The sequence below is a fragment of the Leptonotus elevatus genome, chromosome 3 (assembly GCF_054856555.1).
Source record: "Leptonotus elevatus isolate MCC_2025b chromosome 3, RoL_Lele_1.0, whole genome shotgun sequence".
NCBI classification, from domain to species: domain Eukaryota; kingdom Metazoa; phylum Chordata; class Actinopteri; order Syngnathiformes; family Syngnathidae; genus Leptonotus; species Leptonotus elevatus.
Window position 1 is genome coordinate 14,452,192 of NC_141241.1, and position 24,121 is coordinate 14,476,312.

At 39.9% G+C, this 24,121-nt stretch overlaps 1 protein-coding gene across 3 annotated transcripts; it reads left to right on the forward strand.

Annotated features, from left to right (window-relative positions):
• Positions 1-1,814: 1,814 nt before the first annotated feature.
• On the forward strand, positions 1,815-23,455 carry ppfibp2a (PPFIA binding protein 2a). Of its 3 annotated transcripts, XM_086070671.1 has the most exons (22): positions 3,666-4,145; positions 5,605-5,691; positions 6,617-6,730; positions 8,742-8,876; positions 11,554-11,832; positions 13,131-13,223; positions 14,123-14,234; positions 14,356-14,417; positions 15,709-15,787; positions 15,927-16,051; positions 16,122-16,186; positions 16,259-16,319; positions 17,298-17,409; positions 17,905-18,019; positions 18,123-18,251; positions 18,857-19,007; positions 19,253-19,364; positions 19,443-19,531; positions 19,607-19,729; positions 20,769-20,894; positions 20,975-21,163; positions 22,212-23,455. In XM_086070671.1, exons 1-22 carry the CDS (start codon positions 4,098-4,100, stop codon positions 22,434-22,436), a joined length of 2,631 nt encoding a protein of 876 aa, XP_085926797.1. In that variant the 5' UTR covers positions 3,666-4,097; the 3' UTR covers positions 22,437-23,455. The 3 variants fall into 3 exon arrangements, with proteins under 3 accessions (XP_085926796.1, XP_085926797.1, XP_085926795.1); XM_086070670.1 differs by lacking the exons at positions 3,666-4,145; positions 11,554-11,832 and adding an exon at positions 1,815-1,957; XM_086070669.1 differs by lacking the exon at positions 11,554-11,832 and having other exon boundaries at positions 3,670-4,145.
• The last annotated feature ends 666 nt before the right edge of the window (positions 23,456-24,121 follow it).

Here is a 24,121-nt window from a genome sequence, read left to right on the forward strand (position 1 = left end):
AAATCCACTGTACATGCCCTGCAAATGCGAGCTGCATCTTCCTTTAGTTTCAAGCAATGATGTTATGTAAATATGAAATAATCATAAAAACATACTTCTATAACGTGATTAATCCACAGTACGAAGAAGAATAAATCCAGCAATGACATCAGGCATGAAGCTGTCTCCTTTGATTGTATTATGTCAATTTAAATGAAGGCCAATGTTTCATGCGACAGACAGTTTTGTGCGATGTTTTGTGTGACGTGTTAGAAGACGACGCGAGCATGCAAAGGCGGCCACAACTCACTCTTCTGCTTCACTGTGATGAGTGTTTGAGGGTCTTGCTATCCTCATTTTGCATATGCTTGGCATCTGTAACATGGCGCTCTGTTATGCTGCTTTAGCTACAGTGCTGTCTGAATACTTCTGGAAATCTTCCCATGTGCATATTTTGCATGTGCACGCTGCAAGATTGCAAGTCAATTTAAGTAAGTAGCGCAGTTACGAATGAAAAAGCGAATCTTGTGTGAATGCAAAGGAGACTGGATGCTTTGGTTCCTCAGCCACATATTACACGGTCGCCGCTACCCATGATTTTATTACTGGTTGAATATTATATAAGAGCGATTTATGTTCCGCGGAGCATTTTGCTGCTTTGTTGCCATAACCACAAAAGGCATTACACGGCTTTGCTGACTGTTTAGTGTCTATTGTGCTTCCTCGCCGCACATGTGGCCCATAAGGTCTTTAAGCTTATCAAGTGCTCCAAGTTGTGTTTGAATGCATGGCCATCTCTTTTAGTCAATTTATATATATATTTGAAACTGTTGTTGTGGTCATTTTGAGTCTATAAATATAATATTGCTACTGCGGGTCGGTTATGAATGGATGGCGGGCCACAAATGGCTCCCGGGCCATAGTTTGAACACCACTGCACTATACAATCAGGACAGAAAATGCATTATACAGTATACTTTTTTTTACGATATGCGAGAACATTTTGACATACACTACTTAAGTATTTGATTATATGCAAATACAGTGTGATAAAATATTTAATATCTTATTCATTAATGTATGCATTGTTACACTTAGCAGTATTATTTAGAGTATGCTATTGTTTATTACTTTTGTAGGTATGTACTGTTAAACTTCTACTTGACCGTCAGTAGTGAAATATATAATATCATTTACACTCGCTTTGTGCATAGTTGTATTGTTCATACTGTACTAAGCTGCCAGCATTGCGAACCCCTTTCTTCATATCTTTGCCTTATTGCAATCAATATTGCTTAATATCAAGCATTTAGCATTTACGTGGATTTCAATGGGGAAAGATGAGTATGAGTATTTTGAGTTATGAGCATACAATCAAACTCGCGTCTCAAAGCACCACTCTATACATGAATAAATATTGACTTGTTTCTAGCCTAAGGATTATGAGTGCAGAAAAAAAGGAAGTTTTATCTCTAACAACTGACACAAGCTCTTTGTATCAACACATACGTAATGCTATAACTATGAGGATAATATGAATCCAAAATGTGGTCAGATTTATGATGGTGTGATCATGAAAAGTCAAAGGAGAAACTGTTAAGCCAGATGCTGTTCAGATGCTCCAAGTTCATTGTACGGAATTTATGTAATAAATCAGCACAAACTGAAAGGAAATACAAGACCAAACGGTTCTAAATATGACAATAGGTTTGGTGTCTCGATGCGAGCAATGACAATGGGCTGCATAATGAGGGGAGTGTTTAAAGCCAAAGTGAGAGTCAGGGTGGGAAGTTAGTCAGATGCCTTGATAACTTTCAGAAGTCGGAGTGAAGTTGTTTGAGGAAAAGAGCTTCCTCCAGCTCAAAGTGACAACTTAAAGCCACTAAATGAGCATGTCACCGTGCCACTTTCACTGACAGCGAGCTGGTTGCCATGGCGTCAGATGCCTGGTGACAGCAAATGGATGACATTATTGCAGGTAAGAATTTACATTTTATTACCACGTGGTCTAATCTCACATCTCCACTTGGTTTCACATTAGTACATCTCAAATATGTTAAGTTGTGACTGTTTAAAAAAAAAAAAAAGCCATAAAAGATGTTTTTTTCTTAAGTGGCTCAATCTAATGAGATACAATCAAAAAGGTGTATCACATTTTTAGCATTTAAAAAGTAATAGTTGTTCAGGTTAATTTAACAATATTATCTTATATTAGAATTATATTAGAAACACCTCTCATGAACTTCTCTGATAGCTGATAGCACAGCGACTTTCTCAAAGAGGTGATAGATGTTTGGGATTACAGACTGTTATCTTAAATCCTCTCAGAGAGGGTCAGAAAAAAACACATTTCTAATAATAGATGTGGCAGCACAGCCTTTTGCAAACTGCTGAGACCCTAACATGCCTGATAACAGGTTATCACTCAAGATACAAATAGTTATGATGGCAAAAGTCGCATCTTCTTTCCTGTGTGTTTGACTTAATTGAAGGATCGCAGCAGCGAAAGCACTTTCTGCTCAGATGGTGTTATTATAACTGCCCGCAAATTAAACCTGTAATTTGAGGGTAGATGAGATGGAAGTCAGATACACTCCAAACCATTTGATGCCGTTCATTTACAGCTAGGGGAAAAAAAAACATGCAGTTGTGCAATATTGCTCCCAACAGGCAATCTCAGGAATTGCTCTTAACATAGTCCACATCAATACTGTGGGTACACCTACAAAATCCCCTCACATGCAAAAAAAAGTGTGTATATATATATATATATTAATTACGATTAATCACATTTTTCTACTTTTTTCTTCAAAGCTAATAATGGAATTCATGTAAAATCAACAAATAGAAAGTATTTTTTATCATCAAACACTGCTCTAATGTCTTTCTTTGAACCATTAGAGTGTTTATGCCTAATGAAGTGTCCAGTGAGTACAGTATAACGTTGTATCGGGTACTTAAAAAACTCAATATCGATGCAGGGAACAGGAACTATCAATTTACACATCTGCTTTGAATCCCCTCATTGTTCCTTATTTCAGGTCAAATAAAAGAAAGACTCATACAGTGCCCTGATGTCATTGGACGGACAGACTCTTACACCACAAATAAAGTCCTCTTTAAAGGTTCTTAAGTTGACTGACATTTTGGGGGCACTGCAGGAGGTTGAGGGGAATGATGAAGAACATGTTCTCTCTGAGGCAGCACTGGTCGTACTAACGCGACTACACGCACGCACGCACATATATCATCTAATACAGAAGCACATTTCTATCAAATGAAATCATGCACACCACAGACCACTACAATTGTCGTCTTATACTTTTGGTTGTGATCAACATCTGGACCGGCGTGTCCTGAGGGAGTGAGGTGAATGACGGCCCTAATGAGAAGCAGAGTTCCTGTTCAAACACAAGCAATCCCATTTCTCTTCCACTCTCCCTTCATCTTTATACCTGCATTTTCTTGCTTTCATTTCCTACAGCGATTGCTACGTCTCCAAAAGTGGCCTCGCTTCACAGCTGTAGCCATATTTTCTGCTTTGAACTGCGATGAACTCTACACTCGCAAAGCTTCCTCCTCCTCTTTTTTATGAACCCCTTTGCTCGACACCACATCTGAGAAGCATGTGCTGCAGAGAACACCCCCCGAGCCCCTTTAGTTTAAGACCAGAAGGTACTTCGGCCGGCATGACAGACAGCAAAGGGCCACAGGAAGGACCGGAGAAGATGAGAGCAGTAAATGTGTTGTTATTGTGCATACAGAGGCAGTTTGAGTTGTTTTGAGAAAGAAAGAGAGAGAAAAAAAACACAGAGGAGGAGGTAGAAAAGAGGTAGGAGAAGAAAAGGGAGTTGAGCCAACTGGCATTATTTGAGTTATTCAGCTCAACTCGAAGAACTCTGTCCAGACTCAAAAACCACAGAGGGCCTTTCGGTACTGTCTGCGCCGCGGATGGTCTGCATGAGGAGTACACGAAGTTCACACGCGTGAGGATTTATCGCTGGGACTCATTTATGACACTGGACTCTGTTTTCCTTCTTGGCTCAATGCAGCACACAAACTAAATCCTTCGTCGTATCCAACTTTGAGAGCCAGGGCTACTACAATGGGCCTGTAGAATGGAGTATGATATTGACTTCTACAAACACTTTGCTTGGCTTAGAAAGGTAAGATACGCTCCACGTGCATGTTCTCCTCATGTTGCTTATTTTTCTCCTTTGTTGCTATGCTGTGACACGCACACACTGAAAAAAAGAATGCATGCGCATGCGAAGTTCAATCGTTTCCTGCCACAAAATCAACACGGGACCATCATGATGCCATTAGAGAGCCATTAGTCATCCAGCAGCATCCATTATGTTATAATTATAAAAAGCCGGTAGGAGGCACAGAAGACCAACTTTCACACAAACACTCATATATATATTTACATTCATTTATAGTCGCGATGGAAACCCTTTGCTAAAATATACAAAAAATAAATGTAACTTTTTTGCATGTTTGCTTGTGATATTAAGACTCCAGTGGAATTCCCAAGGTTGAATAGAATGAAATAGAATGGAATGGAATAAAAGGCTCAACCCGTCCAAGAAATATGAAAAACAAATGACCAACAGAGGGAGACAGGACGGACAGTATAAGTAGTATAAGCCTGAAAAAAAAAAAAATCACAGCGTGCATTACGTTACTCCAGCAAGATGAAGTTTGAATGTAAACAAACAACTGCAAATTTCTAACAGTCATTAGTTCGTTCGTCGGCGAATAACACTAAGACAAATTCTATCTCCTGATTAGTCCTCACTCTTGCTTCAAATCTCATCTGGGATGCATTTTAGCAAGGATCATGGACACATGATTTTCTTTTGCTGGCCACATGAAAATGACATGCTGGGCCTGATCTGGCCCCTGGGCCTTGAGTTTGACACCTGAGACTCAAAGGGCATTTCAATTTGGAGATTTTCGAGTGAGATATGGGCAGCGTGTGTTAACTGTATTGTGTGTGAGGTGGCTCTTTATTTTTCCTGCTAAACAAGCATCATGAATTGAAGGTTTTGTAGAGCGTATCCAATTTCAAAGGAAGGAAGGATAACTAACAAGATAAACAACATGTTTGCGTTTAGGAATTACGGAGCCTTTGGCAGGAAAACACTTTGCACAGAATATCTACTAAAATGATGCATGTAAAAAATACACCAATTTTATTGTAATGCCTCCTGGAAAAGACCTTTTTTGGTTTCAAACAAATCTACTGCAAACCACTTGGGATTCTTGGCGCAGGCTTGATGCTGAACTACATAATGTTTCCACTAGTGCGGTTTTGAGAAAATTTCAGAGTAAATGGGCTGCAATCATACATCGCTATCCCTAAATACACAGGAAGCCCTGAGGCTTCATCCAAGCCCCCGCTAATCAGATGGAATAAAATATATTGTACAATTTGAATGCAGGATTAGGAGCAGTAAACCTCTTACAGGCGGAGTCAGTGAGCAGCTCTTCAAAAACATTTTTTTTTACGGCAAGTTGCTTCAGCCTCATTTGAAGAAAAGCAGATTTGACCTATTGGGGAACTGTTCTGTTTCAGCAACACAGCAACTAAGCTTAATAGCTGACCTGTATATTCCAAAGGTAAACCACCAGTCGTCAGACAACAGTGAGTCCTACCAGGAGCGTTTATCACGTCTGGAAGGAGACAAAGAATCTCTCAAACTGCAGGTGAGGTGACTCCATCTGTGATTGCAATTCCTTTAAAGCGTCAGTTTTAGATTGCATCTTATTTCAAAATGAATATATTCCCTGTCCTTGTAAAATTGTGAGACTGATAGTTGACCCAAAGCAGGTCAAAGTGTAAAGGTAGATCTCAGCGTTATGCTGTAAATGTTGCATAACTGTTGTGTTTCTCTTCCGCCAGCAGGAACAAAGCTCCTGTGTCGGTTTAACGCTATTACAACACTAGAGTGTTGTGCAAAGATTGTAAGATGGACTTTCAGGGACTGCTGAATCCGTGCATACCTCAGACAGGTTAAGGCTAGTATGCAACCCCTGCACTGAAGATGTATGCGTGGGAACTGATGCCGTTTGTTTATTTAGTTCTCAGATAGAAGCGTCATCTGGGGAGACGGCTCCAGTTGAACGTTACAGCGTGCGTCCTTGCTTGCGTGACCCAAAACAGCAAAACTCAATGTGCACAATGTGGATATCTAAGACGACCAGCTATGCTTTTGCATCGTTCCAGTTTTACTTTCCACTATTCCAACAATGCTCTGGCCCCGTGAACTCTTGCAAGCTTGCACGGAGACACTCAGTGTCATTCATTGAAATATAGAGGTTGACATTCCAGCTCAAATGAACATTGAATATACACACAGTAGATTGAGGCTGGCCCATCTTTCGTAATAGCCTAAATAACCAGACAAAAAAACAAAAACAAAAAAAAAGTTTTCGTAGTTTTAATCTTCGCTGAATGGAAGTCAAGTGAATTTTGCTGTCATCATCTCACATAATCTCGGAGGTTTCATCAGAAAATGGTTGAATTCCAAAGCAAACAACCTCTCGGTCAGTTCACTTAAAATGTTCCACTGCGTTGTCCTTTTGCAGTGTTGACAACTTGTTTTGTTTGCACACACACACACACACACAGGTTGGTGTGCTCACAGACCAGGTGGAAGCTCAGGAGGTAAAAATCAGCGACCTGCAGACTTCGGTTGTGGAGCATCGGCTCAAACTCAACGCCACAGAAGAGATGCTGCAGCAGGTACGATTGAGTTCCGCTCATTTCTTGGACACATTTACTTCTACTAATGAATGAGCTTCGAGATGACCCCGATCAGTCATTCGCTACAGATCCCTCCTGCAGATTCAGCGTCAGCTAATATATTTTGCTCCCTGGGAATAAATTCCTGTTCAGAATTCCACTCTATGGAGCCGCAGATTACCTTGGAAACCAAAATATTTAGGATGCCCAGACTCATTCCAGGACGCTGTCGCAGAGTCTTTGCCTGGGTTATGCTGGGCTCGACTGGTCTGTCTGGGCAGGTGATTAGAGTTGGAATAGCCACACCCCTAACCTTTAACCACAGCTTAGTCTGCGCATGTTTTCTCACTCTAACACAGAGAAGAGAAAAATAGAAAGGAAAGGCAAGGCTGACTAATGGCTTAAGAAGGGAGGACAAGCTGAAAAAAGGTGGCGGGATGGGCGGGATACCGGGTAGGGGTTGTGCTTGTTGAGAAACAACCTTGCACTTGCAGTTATTTGCTCTCGACTTGAACTCTACAATTGCTAAACTCTATTAAACACACCACGGAAAAGGATATATGACATTTAAAGCGTCATGAGCCTGGGAACTATTCGGGAAGCACACTTTGCTCTGCTACAGGCAGAAGCCAAAGTACAAGGTAACGCATTGCATAAATGTGTGTCTTATTTGAATGTTCCTCTCTTCATCTCCAGTATTCACATATTGCCAACCTGTGATCTTACTTAATGATACAATTTCCTGGGACGAATCTTATTGTTTGTGGTTAAACGCACTGTGCAGAGCTGTATGGGTGCAGCATATCAAAGGGCAGCCAGGACCGGTTTGCTTGAGACGTGGTCATTATGAGGCTTTGGACCTGAGCCGTAAATCTCTTCCTGGTGACAAAGCTCTAATATTTTCCATATGCCCTCAAGAAAGAAGGGCGGATATTTTCCATAGTCAATGTTTCAAATACGCATGTCCACGTGGGCCTGCTGCTTCAGATGCTCATTTCTGCGCTTTGAATGATTTAACACCTGCTTGGAAAGAACCAAATTAGCACCACATTTTCCCGCATGGTAGTGTAGAACTCTCAATGTTGAGATTTGTCCGTAGGGTGACCAGATTTAAAAAATGAAAAACAAGTAAGATAGATATACAATAATTTCTCACCAAAATATAATCTAAATCACAACTCAATTTTCGTCAATGGGGGTTGGTTATTACTATAGCTAATGATAAATGCTAGTTCAACAGTGCTAATTATCCAACCTTTTTTGCTCGGTCTTGGCAGCTATTGGAAACTGGCTGTGTAGTTTATTTCGCGCCGGTCCCGCATTGGAAACATGCCACCAGAAAAGCTCAGCTTGCGCTGGCTTTGACCACCCACAACCGCAAGAGTAGGACAACATTTCCCATGATTCTTAGACACGGAAACAGGAAGTAGTGCTAGTTCCGGTATAATAAAAACACGCCTTCGTAAACGTGAATTTGGAAGTAAATAGGAAGGAATCTAACAGTTAAATTCCCTTTTTAATTAGTTTATCGTATGAATCCCTATGACAACTGTGGGATTGACATACACAAGGCCAAAAAATGAGACGCCGGGAGGGAACCTGCGTAATAACGGGATAGAACAATAATTCGCCGGGCTCCAAAACGAGACTGTCCCAGTGAAAATGGGCCGTCTGGGCTTTGATTGGCAGAAGTTCAAACTGACAGGATAATTACCTGTTAAAGCCATTTTACTGTTGTTTTTAAGAATGTTTTGCATGTTTATACATCTTCCCCCTCTTTCCCCCCCCACACCAGTCCTGCTGTGTACTTAGAGTGAGCTGCTGTGAAATAGGCATTATAAATAGTGGTCATGCTTTGTGTATATTTAGCCCCCTGAAAGCAGTGGGTTTGTCCAAGGAGACTGTTATTACAGACCTTGTAGCTTGCTGTGCCTCATACCTAATGTCGCCTTTGTTAAGTAAGTCTTGCGTAGCCTTGTATTTGCAGCGGGTGTCTTTTGCTGTATGACAGGAGCTCCTGCATAGGACGACTCTGGAGAAGCAGAAGCGGAGTCTCAAGGGGGAGGTGTCCTACCTGAAGCTGAAGCTGACGGACATGGAAGAGAAACAGAGCCATGGAGGAGCAGAGAGGCAACATAAAGCAGAGGTAAGGCTTTTTAATAAGACATATTGGAAAAATATCCAATAGAAATACAATTTAGTCTATAGAAGATGAACGAGGCTGTAGTTTTCTTAGTTTCTAATCTTAAAGAGGTCATTGAGTTTTCAGAACTTCTTAACTGGAGACATTTTTGCAAGTGAAAGCGAGACAAAGAACCTTATATCTTATTTTCATTGAGCGTATTTTCAAGGAAGAGCGAGTTTAGCTTTAATCTCCTGGGAAACTTCTGTTTGGAGAACCTTTGGAAATTCTAGCACAAGCCTGCCAAGAATGACAGGGCAACTTACGGAAACCTGTACCATACGGTGGACTTGAAGTCAGCTGCTGATTTTATGGAAGTCCATAAACACTCTCAGGACAGATGGGAAGGAACATTCACAAAACCCTGGCACGGGTTGACGCTTAGTCTTAGTCCAGTTTTGTCCACATTTCAAGCAGAATTGCACATTTGCAGAAGAGTGTTGTGTCAGATTACCAGTGGCTGAACTGGACATTTGGTGGCTGCTATGAAACTGAGAAGAAGCACAATTAGAGCCAGACCGAATGCTGTAGCATTCCTGTCAAAACACGGCCAGTCAAAGAGCCTTTGTGTCCTCAGGTGAAAAGAGTTCAGGCATAGTAGAGCTGGCATAACGGACGGAGAAACACATGCGAGGCGTCACAGCCCACAAGATTTTGTTCCTGGAGGTTGGCAAAGATTCACAAAGTCATTATGAAGAGAGGAAGCTCTTGGGGAGTGAATGAGGGGGCCCAATTTGTTCAACCACATGTGAACAAAAGTGTGTTTGACATTGAAGCAGAAAAAAACACCGTTGATCATGACAGCAGAGGGCCACTCTTCTTGTCAATGCACTTTCATCATATGCTCGTTTCCTTGCAACATATGTTTGGAATCAAGAACAGGGGGGGGGGGGGGGGGGGACTTTCTTTGAACACTAACAACACCTCTCATGTGCTTTTTACTACACAAACAGACACACAACATGTTGAAGCGCCCCCACCCCACTTTTGAACCAGTAAGCTCAGAGTTAAATTTAGCCACGGAGGGGCTTCATATCATCTGTCATATCCTCTGAACTGGACCCCATGCGAGACTTCCTCTGTCGACAGTACCAGCATAGCTTGGGTGCTGTTTACAACCACTCTGATAGAACACGGGCACCAATTTATTTCAAAACATGTATCAACTATTTAAATTTAAAACAGTTTTAAATTTGGACAGAAATGATTAGCCAAACTTGCTGTGATGTGTCTTGTCATACAAGAATTCACCAGCTCAGCGAGCAATTAAAGGAGGTACAACAAGCATGTTTTGATTTGTCGTTGGCTTTTTGGGCTTTTGTTGTAGGCCAACGGAAGAGTGAATGCCAATGATGAAAAGTTGTAAACATTTGATGACAGCCACATAAAACCGGAATTGAATATTTTGTGACATGGGCAAGATTTGTCACGGTGTGCTATGTTTATGTGAAGCGACTCGCCTCCCATGTCGCTGATCTTTAAAATTAAGGTCGACTTGGTTGATTATGAACTTTTTTTGGGTGCTTTTTACACTTGTATTGTACAGTGTTCTCTCACTATAATAGTGCTGTTCACCTTTCACGCCCTTGCTGTTTCACAGATTTTTACAGTTGTGTAGCTATTTTTTTTTAATCTATGAATGTTTGAACATTGTGAGTGTTTAAACAAGAGAGAAATGTAAGAAAATGTTAATGCTTGTCTGAGATAAGTGAATAAAACAGTCATCACCAACTCTGGTCCTTGAGGGACCCTATCCTGCATGTTTTAGAGATTTCCTTCTCCCAACACACCTGATTAAAATGATCAGGATCATGACCAGGCTTCTGCACAGCTTTATGATGAGCTGATTATTTGAATCAGGTGCGTTGGAAGAAGGAAATATCTAAAACAGGACCGGAGTTGGTGACCCCTGGTATAAAGTGTGTGGTGAGGGGTTTTACAGCTTTTAAACATATTTAATAAATGAAAAAAGAAAATAAAAAAAAAGCTGGCTACTTTGTGGATTTGACCTACTGCGAGTATTTTTTGGAACGTAATCTCAGCGATAAAAACGAGGGAACACTATGTTGTTAATGGTAAAATGTTAGGTCAAACATTTGACTGGTTAAACTTCATTCATCCATCTTCCAAAGCACTTTTCCTCATTAGGAATTTAAAATATATTAAAATGTGTGCTTTTCCAAAGTGGGAGGAGGCACGAGGAGAACACTCAAACTTCCTACAAGAAGGCCAGAGCTGAGATTCAAACCCAAACCTTTCGAGTGCTAAGCAGATGCGCTAACCACAACATGACTGCGCTGAGGACGGGTTAAATTAATAAACATAATTAATACAGACAAATAAAATCAAAATAGAATACGTTAAATCTGAACAAAGGGGACTTCAGCCATTGATTAAACTAAATGAAAAAGCATGATGGTAGAAAGAAGTGGTTTTAAGAAAATTACAACATTAAAGTTGATTTTATCTCGAGCAGATCGCAAACGATTGCACTCCTACATTCTGACCTTGTCTCTCTTCAAGCAATGTGTCATTCAGAGATATGAACATAAATACAGATACATACATCTCCTCCGCCGCACTTCCCCCACCCTCTAAAACACTCTTTCAATGTTTCTCTTTCCCACACTGCATCTGGCAGAGCGTTGTGAATTTCATTAGTGAGCTGCAGGAGCAGATGTGTCGGTTTCAGAAGGAGATCAATAGCAAGATCCAGGAGAAAAAAGCCTCCGAGAACCCATCTGACGGCGGCTCACCAGCGCCAAGCCCCGCCACGTCCACGTCCCCCGAGGACTCGCGAGCCGACCCCTCACGTGACACAGGTGCAGAGGTGAAGAACAAACTAGAAGAGGAGGCTGCAGACGGGGTTGATGAGGGTAGCTCAGATGCAGAGCAGCTGCCGCACAACGGTGGAGAGAGCGTACGCAGTCGAATGCATGACTCGTGACGTTGTGCACGGCATGCTTTGTCTCACTTTGATGTGTGTTTATCCCTGACGCTGAATGGGACATATGCTTACCAAACAGCGGCAGGAGGGATCTATGTTTGTGATAAGTCAATAAACTCACTGGGCCCCATTCACTAACATTGTGCATTTTGGGTGAAAGGTGTGTGTTTGACGGGGTTTTTTTCTTTCAAAAGCTGATCCTTCACTCATCATCATCATCATGCGTTGATGATGAAGCAGTGCACTTCACCGCATGGTTTGCTACGCTCATTGTAAATGATTTTAGAGGACCAAGCTAAATGATTTTTTCAATTTGATTTTCTTATCATTTTTATTTTGTTTTGTTGTTTTTAATACTCAGTTTCTTTTCATTTCTAAAGTAGGTTTGTCAGTTTCTACTTTTTTAAATATACTTCATTTCAGTTTAGCTTTTATTAGTTTAAGTTTTTTTTGTGCTTGTTTTTTAAAATAAATTTAGTTTTTGTTGAGTGCAAGATAAAAAAATAAATAAAAAATAAATAGTGTGTAGTAACGTAAACTACTGTAGAGTTCTCGAACAAGTGTTTGACCTTCCTTCTGGATGGAAGTACAGCAATACCAAAATAAATATATTTACCCTGAACGCTAATGTATGATATTAATTGAAAAAGACATGCAGGACATTTTTACATGAATTATAGTTTTACACTCTAAAAACAGTTGCGTCAAAAATAACCCTATTTTAGGTCAAAAATGGACTGACTGCTACAATTTTCTCAGTCGCTATGTACAAAACTAAATTTTTCTGCGTTGTCTTGTACAGCTCTTTTTTGTTGTTGTCTTTTACAAAATCACCACATTTTTGTGTGGTTTTGTGTAAAACAACCCATTTAGGAAACAAAATAGCCCAGAAAGTTTGGTGATATCAACCCATGTAGTGGATCGGTTGCTTTTTCAACTAAACTGGGTTATTTATTGACCCAACAATTTTTTTTGTTTAGTTTGTTTTATAAATGCAAGATGCAGTTTCAGTTAGTTTTTTTTTTTTTTTAAATCATTTTCTTTTCTTTTTTCCATTAACACAAATGTTTTGTTTTATCCAGTTTTATTTGTTTCATTATTTTGGTTAACTAACCTTGCAAAGGACTAGTGGAGCAAAGGGACACTTGAGGGTGAAAGGACAGAAGGCACATACAAGCTTGAACATTAGCATCATCGAGTGAGACAGTGAGTGTGGAGTGGCTGTACGCAAACTGTGTTCAATAATGAATGTACATTACAATATGTTGCAGGGTTTGGTACGAGAGCTCAAGATCGTAAAAGACAAAGTGCAACACTTGGAAGATGAGAAGTTGGAGTACGAGAAAAGACTCAAAGCAAGCAAGGTGAAGACTTGTATTTTATAGCAAAGGCTACACCTGTGATTCCCAACTGATTTGTCGGGACCCAAAAGTGGACTCATTGTTCTTCCCCTCTATAAAAGTGCATTGCGACATAGTGACAACAAGAAAATGTGGGTCCGAGGCCGACAACAGTTGAGAACCACTAATCCAGACTATACAGTATCAGTTTTCAACTTCCATTGCTAACTGTCCACCTTAACTTTCCTTAATGCTATCCAACCAATCAGACGTGCCAGGCAGTGAAGTGAGTCACTCATTTTATGTGCACACACTTAATTATGTTTTCTCTAGAACAATTTTAAATATGGTGTAAAGACAGAAAAAAAATAGATTTAATGACTTTCCGTAATGTGCAACAGCAACATTATACTTTACTGCTGTGATTTTCTTCACTCTCAGTCATTATCTTTTTTAGAATTATGATGTGTTTTCTATATATACCTTGTGTTTCATAAGAAAGATTATTTTCAGCTGGCAGAAACAGAGATTTTTGACTGCATTTTTAATATGAATAAATCTAAAGTATATTGAATCCTTTGATATTTTGAAAACACGTTTTGAGCTCGAAATGCTTGCCATGTTTCAGTCGTGTTTTAAGGCAGGAAGTTTCAATGTTGACATTTTAGGTACCTAAAACAGACTCATGTCCTGCACTGAAACATCTTTGCCACAATGATGAACTATTGTGAATCTAAAACTATGCATGCATTTTATATGGAATTTCAAACTAAATAAGTCCATCATCATTCTCCCTACTTAAAATGCCCTTTTACTGTTAAAGTAATGTGTGCGAGACATACAAAATAGGTACATAGTGAACTGCTAAACTTCTTATCTTCTGGTAAGCTTAAGAATCTAAACTGTTTGGTCTGCACTGACAGGTGGAGATCAGCAATCTTCAGCAGCTTCTCCTGAGTAAAAATGCTGAGATTGAGAGCTTGCACACTCAACTTCTGGCCAGACCTCCACTTGCGACTGAGAGCTCTGAGAAAGGTAATCAGAACATCCAGCCTACCAACATCCTTTAGAAATGATGTTAAGTCAAAGTTAAAACATGATATTAAAATCAATGTTTTACGTCTGATGATGTCAAATGTATTTCTCTTCATCATAGACCAGGAGCTGAAACGACTTCGAAGTGACATTAAATCCTTGGAAGCTGCCAATGATGAAAAAGTAAGTCTCTCTATCCTATACATTTGTTTACCATTAAATTGACCACAATGTGTTAAGTTCGCATATTCGCTTACCATTCATCCACCGAATCCTCAAAACCATTCAAATGGGTCACTAATTGTACTATTGCTCAAAAATATGTCATAGTCCAAAAGAAAAATCCAATTTGATCATAATGGTAAATGGAGTGCACTTATCTTTATCTTTAAAGTGCTTTACCAAGACTCATATTCACTTTTTTGAAACATCAGCTTATACGGTACAAATGCGGCTGGCATGCTAACGTAGCTGCGTCAACCTGTGGAAGGGTTTTCTTTTTTTGTTAAAAACTAACTTACTTTATTCTCCAGAATTCCTCATCGTACACTGGCCAACGGCAGGACACAGGGAGTTTTTTTATTTTTTATTTTGGTAAAGTTTTAATCCATCCAGGTTCTGTTATACCAGCTAGCTAGTGTTAAAATAATCCAGGAGGGTTCATCTCTCCAGTCCAGTGTCCAAGTTTGCTAACTGCCTTCATGCTTGGACCTGAGACCAACAGTCATATAACGACAAAAGCGTTGATACACTACCTACATGGGCTTTACTGACTGATTGGTTAATATAAGTTGAACATAATAATCATTAGCCGGCTAACCATTGCCGTACGTGCACAAACACGCTTCACACGCGTTTCCATTCAATATGCTATAATTCATTCAGCATTCATTTTTTCTGACGGCCAATTCACATCTTGAATCGCCACCAATTTACTACACAGTATAGATGAGGCATCATCGGGAACAAGCATGGAGGCTTGCACTTTCTAAATATTGTTATTGCTTGCTAACGGCACCGCCCTCCATCCAATTATAGTACAGCGTTGCTTTTGTATCCTTCCTCGTGGGGAATCTTGGACCTTAAAGACTTGCAGGCGTGGGTCTACATGTGGCAAAGGCTGGTGAACACACACGTACACGCCCCAAGGCGAGCCATTTCAAGCAAAGCCACACTTAAGCAGGCCTCGACCTGCCAAGCCTAATTTGGGAGAAGTAAGAGAGCCACGATGAAGCCAATCTTGGGCACCACTTCAAAAAGGACACATTCGCTACAGCTGGTCACCGCAACTGAGTTTTTAAGTCGGGCTGATGTCAATCCCCTCCCAGATGCTCTTTTCATGTCGACCATATGGTGAAAAGAACATCGGTGTGGCCGAGTGGTCAAGAGCAGCAGGAAGTGTGTTTCTCAAGCTTAGATAAAAATCTTAATGGTTTTGTTAACCTTGAACACCCTCTCGTTCCTATTTTTGGAGGACCGGCGCATTGAGGAGCTCACGCTGCTCTTTAACCAGTGCAAGCAATTCAGAGATCTGACACACAACACAAGGCAAGGTAAGCAATTGTTTCTCTCCTTCATCATCGAGCATCACCATCTATCGTTTTTTTTCTAACAAAATATTCAAAGGCAACCATTGGAGATAAGGAAACGTCAACACAATTAAAATAGTTCCTACTCCTGCTGTTACTGTAGCGCCACCTGCTGGCCCTTCACTGTCCAACGGTAGGACACATTCCAGTAGCAGTGAGGAAGAGGAGCAAGGTCTGAGGAAGAATGCTGATTCTGCCAGTGCAAAGTCGGAAGATCTCAAATCTGATGTGGGTAAAAACTAAACAGCCTCATTTATGCTAGTGCTAGTGTTTATAATATTTTTGTTCCATGATTAAGGTTTCCACAAACAGTGTCTCCTCTAATCAAACATCCATTTTGTCTCAGAAGGACAGTGATTGCAGGTATTTCATCGCAAATCGTAAATCTGTGGCATAAATAGTTTTCCACTAATAATGTTGCTGATGTCTTTTCAGGCCAGAGACACAGACATCATCCAGCAGCATGACTGACTTAACACCTGGCCAGACACAAAAGGTGGATTTCTATTGTTTCGTTTAAGTAACTTAGATTATAAATTACTTTATTAGTTACTTTCAGCAGACACTGACAATTCCGTCTGGTCTTGCCAGTACTTTATTGGAAGTGCATTTTTAACAGTAATGTTTCAGGATAAGGTTTATTGAAAAAAATAAAATAAACACAGCAATTTTGACTTAACAATTGTTTTTATAAAATATATTTTTTCTGGATTTCACTGAACATAAACAGCTAGCTTCTTCTGAAAGAAAAAAAATATTTTTTGACTTCACTTACCATAAATGCATTTTTATATAGGATATAAAGTAAATCTTTTTTTTTACTTGACATATTTAACTTGTAATAATGTACCGGAAAAACAAAATAAAGTACAAAGTTCAGGGACCTCCTCCACAAACTGTTGGGACTTTGTAAGCCTAAACGTACCGTGCAGCACCTTCTCTCGTAGTAAACATACTTTCATAGAACCATATCTAGTAAATCACCACTATTTGCAGGGAACAGACAAGCCCTGCCATGAATAGTGACAAAATGTGAGTAATTGAGAAAAGTCTACTCATAAAAACGTTTGTAATTGTCGAAATCAACATTTTAAATCGTAAACATACCAAAAACTATGATCGCCAATCAATTTACTGTAATATCATTTCAAAGTTATTGCCCTTAAAAGGAAATGGTTTACAGACTTTCTTTAACTTTAGCTACCAACCCAGCCAGGATCAACTCAGCTGCTCCGTGACGCACGAAGCTTGTCCCTCAGTCGAAGAGCACTTAACCAAATGTCCTTGACATTAATTGCTAGTTTCTCATTTACCCAGGTGTTTGGAGTTAAAGGACAGGTTTAAAAAAAAATCAAAAATAAATATTTTCATGATTGATTAATTTCACAATGACCCCATAAGCATGTGCACATTCAATCAGAGATGATGTGTTAATGAATCATTTGTTTGTATCTGTCATACGCTCTTCAACCAGAGGGAGACCAGGAGTCCGATGATGCCTGTCCGTTCGTCTCCCACTGACAGCAGCACTGAGCTCCAAAGTGAACGCTCTCTAGATGACAGTGAAGATGGAGACTCCAGCCCAAGTAAATACACAGATATTAACAATATTATATTACCAGACAGAGCTTATATTCAGAGCAAGCCGCTCCCTTGTAACCAGAGGGACGACTACTTTTGATCATGAGTAATTGCAGGGACTTCAGACTGGGAAGGATCAGGGGATGGATGTTTTTTTTCCCCTGACCAAACACACCCTTTCCTCTTTTTTGATGACCGCACACAGCCCAGCTCCACCCACCACTGACTATTATTACTTTGTACTTACCCCAATTGATATTGCTGCCTACAGAAATAAAACATATAGCCCCCCCCCCCCCCGACACATGCAGATGTGCACAAATACACAGTTTGAGGTTAAGCAATGATATATAACCATCAGTGAACATTATCTTTTTAAATATAGCACAGTATATGGATGTGCTAATATAAACCTGTAGCCATTGTTATCACTCAAATGTCAGAGTCGGTCTCCAGTGCATTAATCATCATTCGTGCATATGTTTTTGTAACTTTTTCAGCCAAGTTGGAGGAAGGGAACAACTGCACTGGGACAAACAGCCCACAAGGCCAAAGAAATGTGGGCTCGCCTGAATACATGAAGACAAATCGGAGCCTCAAGAGACTTTGGGGAAAGTGGGTGTGAGAAATGCATTGCATGATGTGGGAAATAATGAATGATGCATCTCAGAGAATGTATTTATTTATTTAAATTCTATTATTACTCTCCCCTACCTAGACTTCGAAGAACAAATTCTGGAGGAGGCGATGGAGGTGATCAAGATACTGTTCCTTTTAGAAGAGGGGGTTTCCGTGCTACCGCAGGACCCAGACTCACCCGTACCCCGGAATCTCCTGACTCTGTACGGTAAGAGTCCATAACATAGTGGGTGTGCTGTACTCTCTGCCACAAGTGAAGACTAGCTATTTGCTGTTGGTTTGAAATCGTCTCAAACATCTTATTTTTTGAAGTACAGTACGGTGCGTGTTATTTCCCCCTATAATACTAAGCGTATCATTTTAAATACAAGACATTTTGAGACCTTCGTGAGTATCATATATTCCCCCCCCCCCCCCCAATTAAAACACTGACGTACATGATCTGACACATGCATTGCACGGATAATCCATTAGAGGGCAGACCTTGCAAGATCGCCCCAATATTAATAGTGGGAAATGTTCTTTCAGATTTTTGGAATGACTAATATGTTTGATATGTCTGTTTATTATAATATTTTTGACAGTTATAAATGTACCAATTTAAAGCATTGTGAGTGACCGGATGTATCAAATATGACACATATCAAAAGTTATAAGGGGAAGTTGATTTTTTTAAAGTGCTTGTTTGTTTTAAAGGACCAATAAATACTTTATTTAGAAATAATCCGAACTTTCTCTCATATGTTTCATGGTTCAGGCTTTATAGGGTTAAAATACTCATTTGTGTGCTTATTTGCTCCTTTTTCCTGTCAGTGACATGAATCTCCCGTTCGGCCAGTGGACCAAGGAGCAGGTGTGTGGCTGGTTGGAGGACTACGGTCTGGGCCACTATGTCAACCTCACAAGGCAGTGGGTAGAATGTGGACAGACTCTACTTTCTGCCACGCCTCAGGATCTTGAAAAGGTTAGAGAACTGAAAAGATGACTAAAATAACTACATCAATGTCAAGGTATAAGTTGAAAGTCAAAACAGACGCCAGCTACCAAAATATTGAGGTAGTTTCAACCAAAATCAGTTTTTCTTGGTTGGACTGATTTTTAGCTTTTACCACAGCTACATTGGTAGTTTGTATTATGGTGAAATGTATAGGGTCCTTGCTGGGACAAAGAAGAAATCATTGCCAGAAATTTGGTGCTTTGTAACCTCAGGAGATGGGTATGAAGCACCCTCTGCACAGGAAAAAGCTGCAGTTGGCATTGAAGGCGTTCACGAGCAAAATGACAGAGAAGTCATCGCAGCTGGACCACATCTGGGTCACGCGTAAGAGTCTTGCTCTTATTTAAATAAGCTCAAACCCAACCCAAGTGATGTGAATGTTACCTTAAATGCCTTTCATAGGATGGTTGGATGATATTGGTTTGCCTCAGTATAAAGACCAGTTCCATGAAGCCCGCGTGGACGGCCGCATGATACAATACCTCACAGTGGTAAGTCGTGCTGAATGTGCAAGTTCAAATGTTGACATTTGCACGAAGCTCATGTTACCTTCTCAAATTTCTCAGAATGACCTCTTGAGTCTAAAGGTGACCAGCCAACTTCATCATCTCAGCATTAAATGTGCCATCCACGTCCTCCATGCTAACAAGTTCGACCCCCACTGCCTCAGACGCAGGCCTGGGGAAGAGGTAAGCACATTCATACTATGGCCTGTACTACTATTATAGTATGTGTCGTCACATTTGAGGGTTTAAATCTCTATTTAAAATCGAACTGTGCAACATATTGACTGTAATGCATCTTTTTTAGTAGACATTACAGCACGTGCCCACAAGATGGAGACATATACATTTCTATTATTTCTGCTTCTGACTACAGTACAGTCATACTGTACATTTGTATCAGTAAGAGCTTAGTGGTGCTTATTCATTTAAATAATCATGAGTCTTTTTAATCCTTTATCTTACAAGGACATTATGGGCAAATATAAGCGTCATGTTTGTGGGAACTGCTGGAGGAAGTTGTCTGTTCCTAGTGTTCAAAGCAACCTCCATAAATGCATGCTGAGATCAGTTCTGAGCGGAAGAACCGGAGATCTAGCCATGACTTCAACTCATCAAATACTTTTGGGATGAAATACAACAGAATTATGAGCGAGGCCCACTAACCCTTTGACCATACAAATATTCTTGAGGATGACAACACAACACAGGGATGTCCACACTACAGCGTGGGGGCCATTTGCGGCCCACCATCTATTTTTCAGCGGTCTACAGTTCATGCTAAGAATGACACAGCCCACAAGGCTAGTTAAAAAATAAAAAAAAGTGTGGAGGTTGGCAGAGTGAGAAGCGAGGGTGTCAAAAAAAAAGCGTGCAGTGCTGTCTAGATACAAATAAAATAGTTGCTCGTTAAACCTAACCCAACTAGAAAATATAAATAATACATTATTTCTTTCTTGATTCAGTGTGTTTAATAAATTAAAGTCCAATAATTTCAATGAGGCCCTCAAATGAAAATGTTAGCGCACCCCTTTTCCAACATCTTATAACAGCTTCAAAAGGAATCAAAGCTATTAAGGGGATATACGGCAACATATATTTATATATATTTTTCATTTTTACTTCAGTGATAATCGCCAGGTGCCCTTCAATTCTGCCTTTATAGCATACAATGAAAAATGAGTATTGTATAAAACCTTGAGTATCAGTTTTTATTGTACTTCAGAAACAGCCTTCCCCATCGGAGGTAGTGCAGTGGTCGAACCACCGTGTGATGGAGTGGCTTCGTGCAGTTGATCTTGCAGAGTATGCACCTAATCTACGGGGCAGCGGTGTCCATGGTGGACTAATTGTGAGTCATTCACTAATGCTTACGACACAGGCATGCAGACTCTCACTTATTCCCACTATTGTCAATATGCATCACTGTAGATCCTGGAGCCACGTTTTAGCGCAGAGACTTTGGCCCTGCTTCTAAATATTCCCCCACAGAAAACATTACTCCGTCGCCACCTGGCCACAGCTTTCGCTGCCTTGGTGGGGACTCAGGCCACGCAGGAAAAGAGGGAGTACGGCAATGCTACCGGCCATGTGCCACTCACGACCACATCGAAAGTGAAGGTAATTTACAAAGGCATTTAAAAACAAATTTACATAATCAAGATCAAGATCCTGAATTAGGAAAATCTTGTAATGCTTCAACATTTTGTTATCAATATTTATTTATTTTCCACGTCAAAATTTTGCAGTAATACATTTAATAATAATGCTTATATTTGTGGAGACTGGGGTCAAGTTGTATTTTACAATTTTGAAAAGGTGCAGAATTTACTTTATATTAAAGATTAGATAGCTCTTAAACTACTGTGAAAAGAAAAATGCAGTGAGCTGTCACTGTCTTACAAATGCAATTATGCCATCTAGTGGCAGAAAAATGACTTCAACACAAATCAATATCACACTCGTTTTTTGTTTTTTTTTACAGTACAGTATTTTTTTTTTAAACAAAATATTATGAATTATTATGAAATTACTGTATCAATGACTAAAAGATGCAGCCATATTTCAGTTAGTTTAACATTGTTTCCACTTTTGTGTTTACAAGAGTATGAAAACAAAATTAGAACAGATATAAAGTTTGGATTAATCGTGAGTTAACTATTGAAGTCGTCGGATTAATTACGATTAAAAAAGTTGTACTCTGATACTAGAGAATCAAAAGGAGAGGTGTTCAATCAGCTTAGGCAAATGAAACAGTGCTGTCCCCTGCTGGCTGTTCTCTGCATGTGAAGCGAACAAAAAGGAATACAAATATAAAAAAAAAAAGAAGCTTTAATTTCTACTATGTTACATGAAAGTGTGTGACATATTTAGCCTTTCTGATTGGCCAGAAAACTGACTGAAAATGTAAGATGGCGGCAAGAAAGTACATTGCCGCTGCCAGCATGCGGCAGTGCTGCAATCTGATTGGATTGTTACATGAATACCAGACAAATATTTAAAAATTCCATTTTGGCCTTATATGAAATATATGTTTCATTAAAGGTCAAAACTGAAATATAGGCTAATCTTCTATTTTGAGTTCCTATTTTTATATCCAACTCCAGAAAATACAGTAGATACTAAATAAAATATACTGTAAAATAATTGTGCTTTGTGTATGTTACAGCCCAAGAAACTGGGCTTTACCCAGTTCAGTCACCTTAGGAAGAGGAAACCTGACGAATCTGAGGACTACATCTGCCCCATAGAGGGCGGACTGCTGACTGTGAACGGGATTTCAAGGACGCCCTCCGCAGCACTCAGGGGTATTAGCCCCAACTTGGACAGACAGCCTAAAAAGTACGAGCACGGCGAGGGCAAGTCATGGCGGACTAACACGAACGACTGCTAAGACAATCACACCGGTCGGCTTCCCACGTTGAGCTCAAGAAATCCCCAAAATGCATTGCTGGACAAATCATGTATTTATTAATCGCATAATGCTTGAACATGTTTTCTATGAAATCAGTGTGTTTAATGTTAAGTGACAGCTTCTCTCTGCATTCCTTTTACAGTTGTTTCATGTATTCCATACGCTTTTTTGAAGGTGTGTATGTATTGGATTGGATGTACATTATATCTCTAGTCATGATGCTTTATTCATATTCTACAGCTGGACTCACTGAGCTCTTTTGCATTGGACATTTGTGAACATGTCTTTTTCATAACGACATACTTGTGTGTTACGTAGCATTTTAACTTCAGCTAACCATGAGTTTTTTTTAAGGAGACGTTTAGTGAACATCAAGTGGTGAACTAATGATTAATTCCTTTTAAAAACCCGCTATTATTCCAATAATATGCTGAGCCGTACAGGAGGCTGAGACATTTCGTCGCCATCTTTCTGCTATGGATCCCCAAAAGGAGAACTTCGCAAACATAGTTAGCCTCTGGTGGTAGTTGCAGCTTGGGTCGACCGCCGCTTTCCTTCCACTGCTGAGAGCTACAGGTGGTCATCGCTAAGTCAGATGATTCGGGCTCCCGCCGCTTATCTCGCTCTGCTTTGCTGTCGTTAGCTTTTGCTAGCTTCTCCAACTAGCCACATTTGTTAGCTTCTCCGAAACGCCGCACGCGCTAGTTCATGCTTGCGGGGTTGCTGTACACTCGCTCACTCCAAAGAATAATTCGTAGTAATTGGTGGTAGGCTTGCAGATTGTGGTCTGTCTGAGGCACGGTAGTGCGCTTGGTTCAAAATTCTTCTATTAGTTCACCACTAAATTGCACACTTTATTTTGAAATCTCCGTACAGTATCATCAAAACTTTTAAAGGTCTTGCTTAAAACCTTTGAGAGGAGGGTGAAAATAGTCTAAATATTTGCCACAGAGCAAATGTTCATCCTTGTTGTAAATAATAAATTATTGCTCAGTTGTTTTGCTGGTTCCAAGTTGTATTTGTTGTATTATTTGTATTTATTTATTAATTAAACATTTAATTCGTAATATATTAAGACTCAATTAGACATAATTAAAATGACATTTGCTTCCTTACAACATCCATGCTGATAACTTTGACCATCTGTACAAAGTATATATAACAGAATGAGAAAATAGTCCTTCAAAGGGCGATGTTGCCCCTGGTGCAATATTTCCAAAGGGGGGAAGGGGGGGGGGGGGATACCAATAGAAATAGAAGTCATAAATCATCACATCAGAATTGCAGCGGACGCATTGACATCGTCTGCCTTGCTCCCCCAGTTCCTACCTGCTTAAGAATCCTTGTCAGTCATAGCCAAAGACAGCTAGGAGGTCTCCAGGGTCGTCAGGACATTTTTCTTCCTCCTTAGACTAACATTAGCATTATATGTTTTTTTTTGTGAATTGACACGGTGACACGTAAGGTGACAAAAACATGCTGACTCACTTATGCATTGCATCATCAATAACTATATTACATATAAATAATATGCCATGAAGGTAAATGATAATGATGATAATCAAACTAATACATGGACTTAAGTGGAACTCAAAAAATATTCTCTAATATTTGTATTTTATGTTTTGTGAGAGTTTTTTGAAATGTTGAAATGTGGTAGTTGA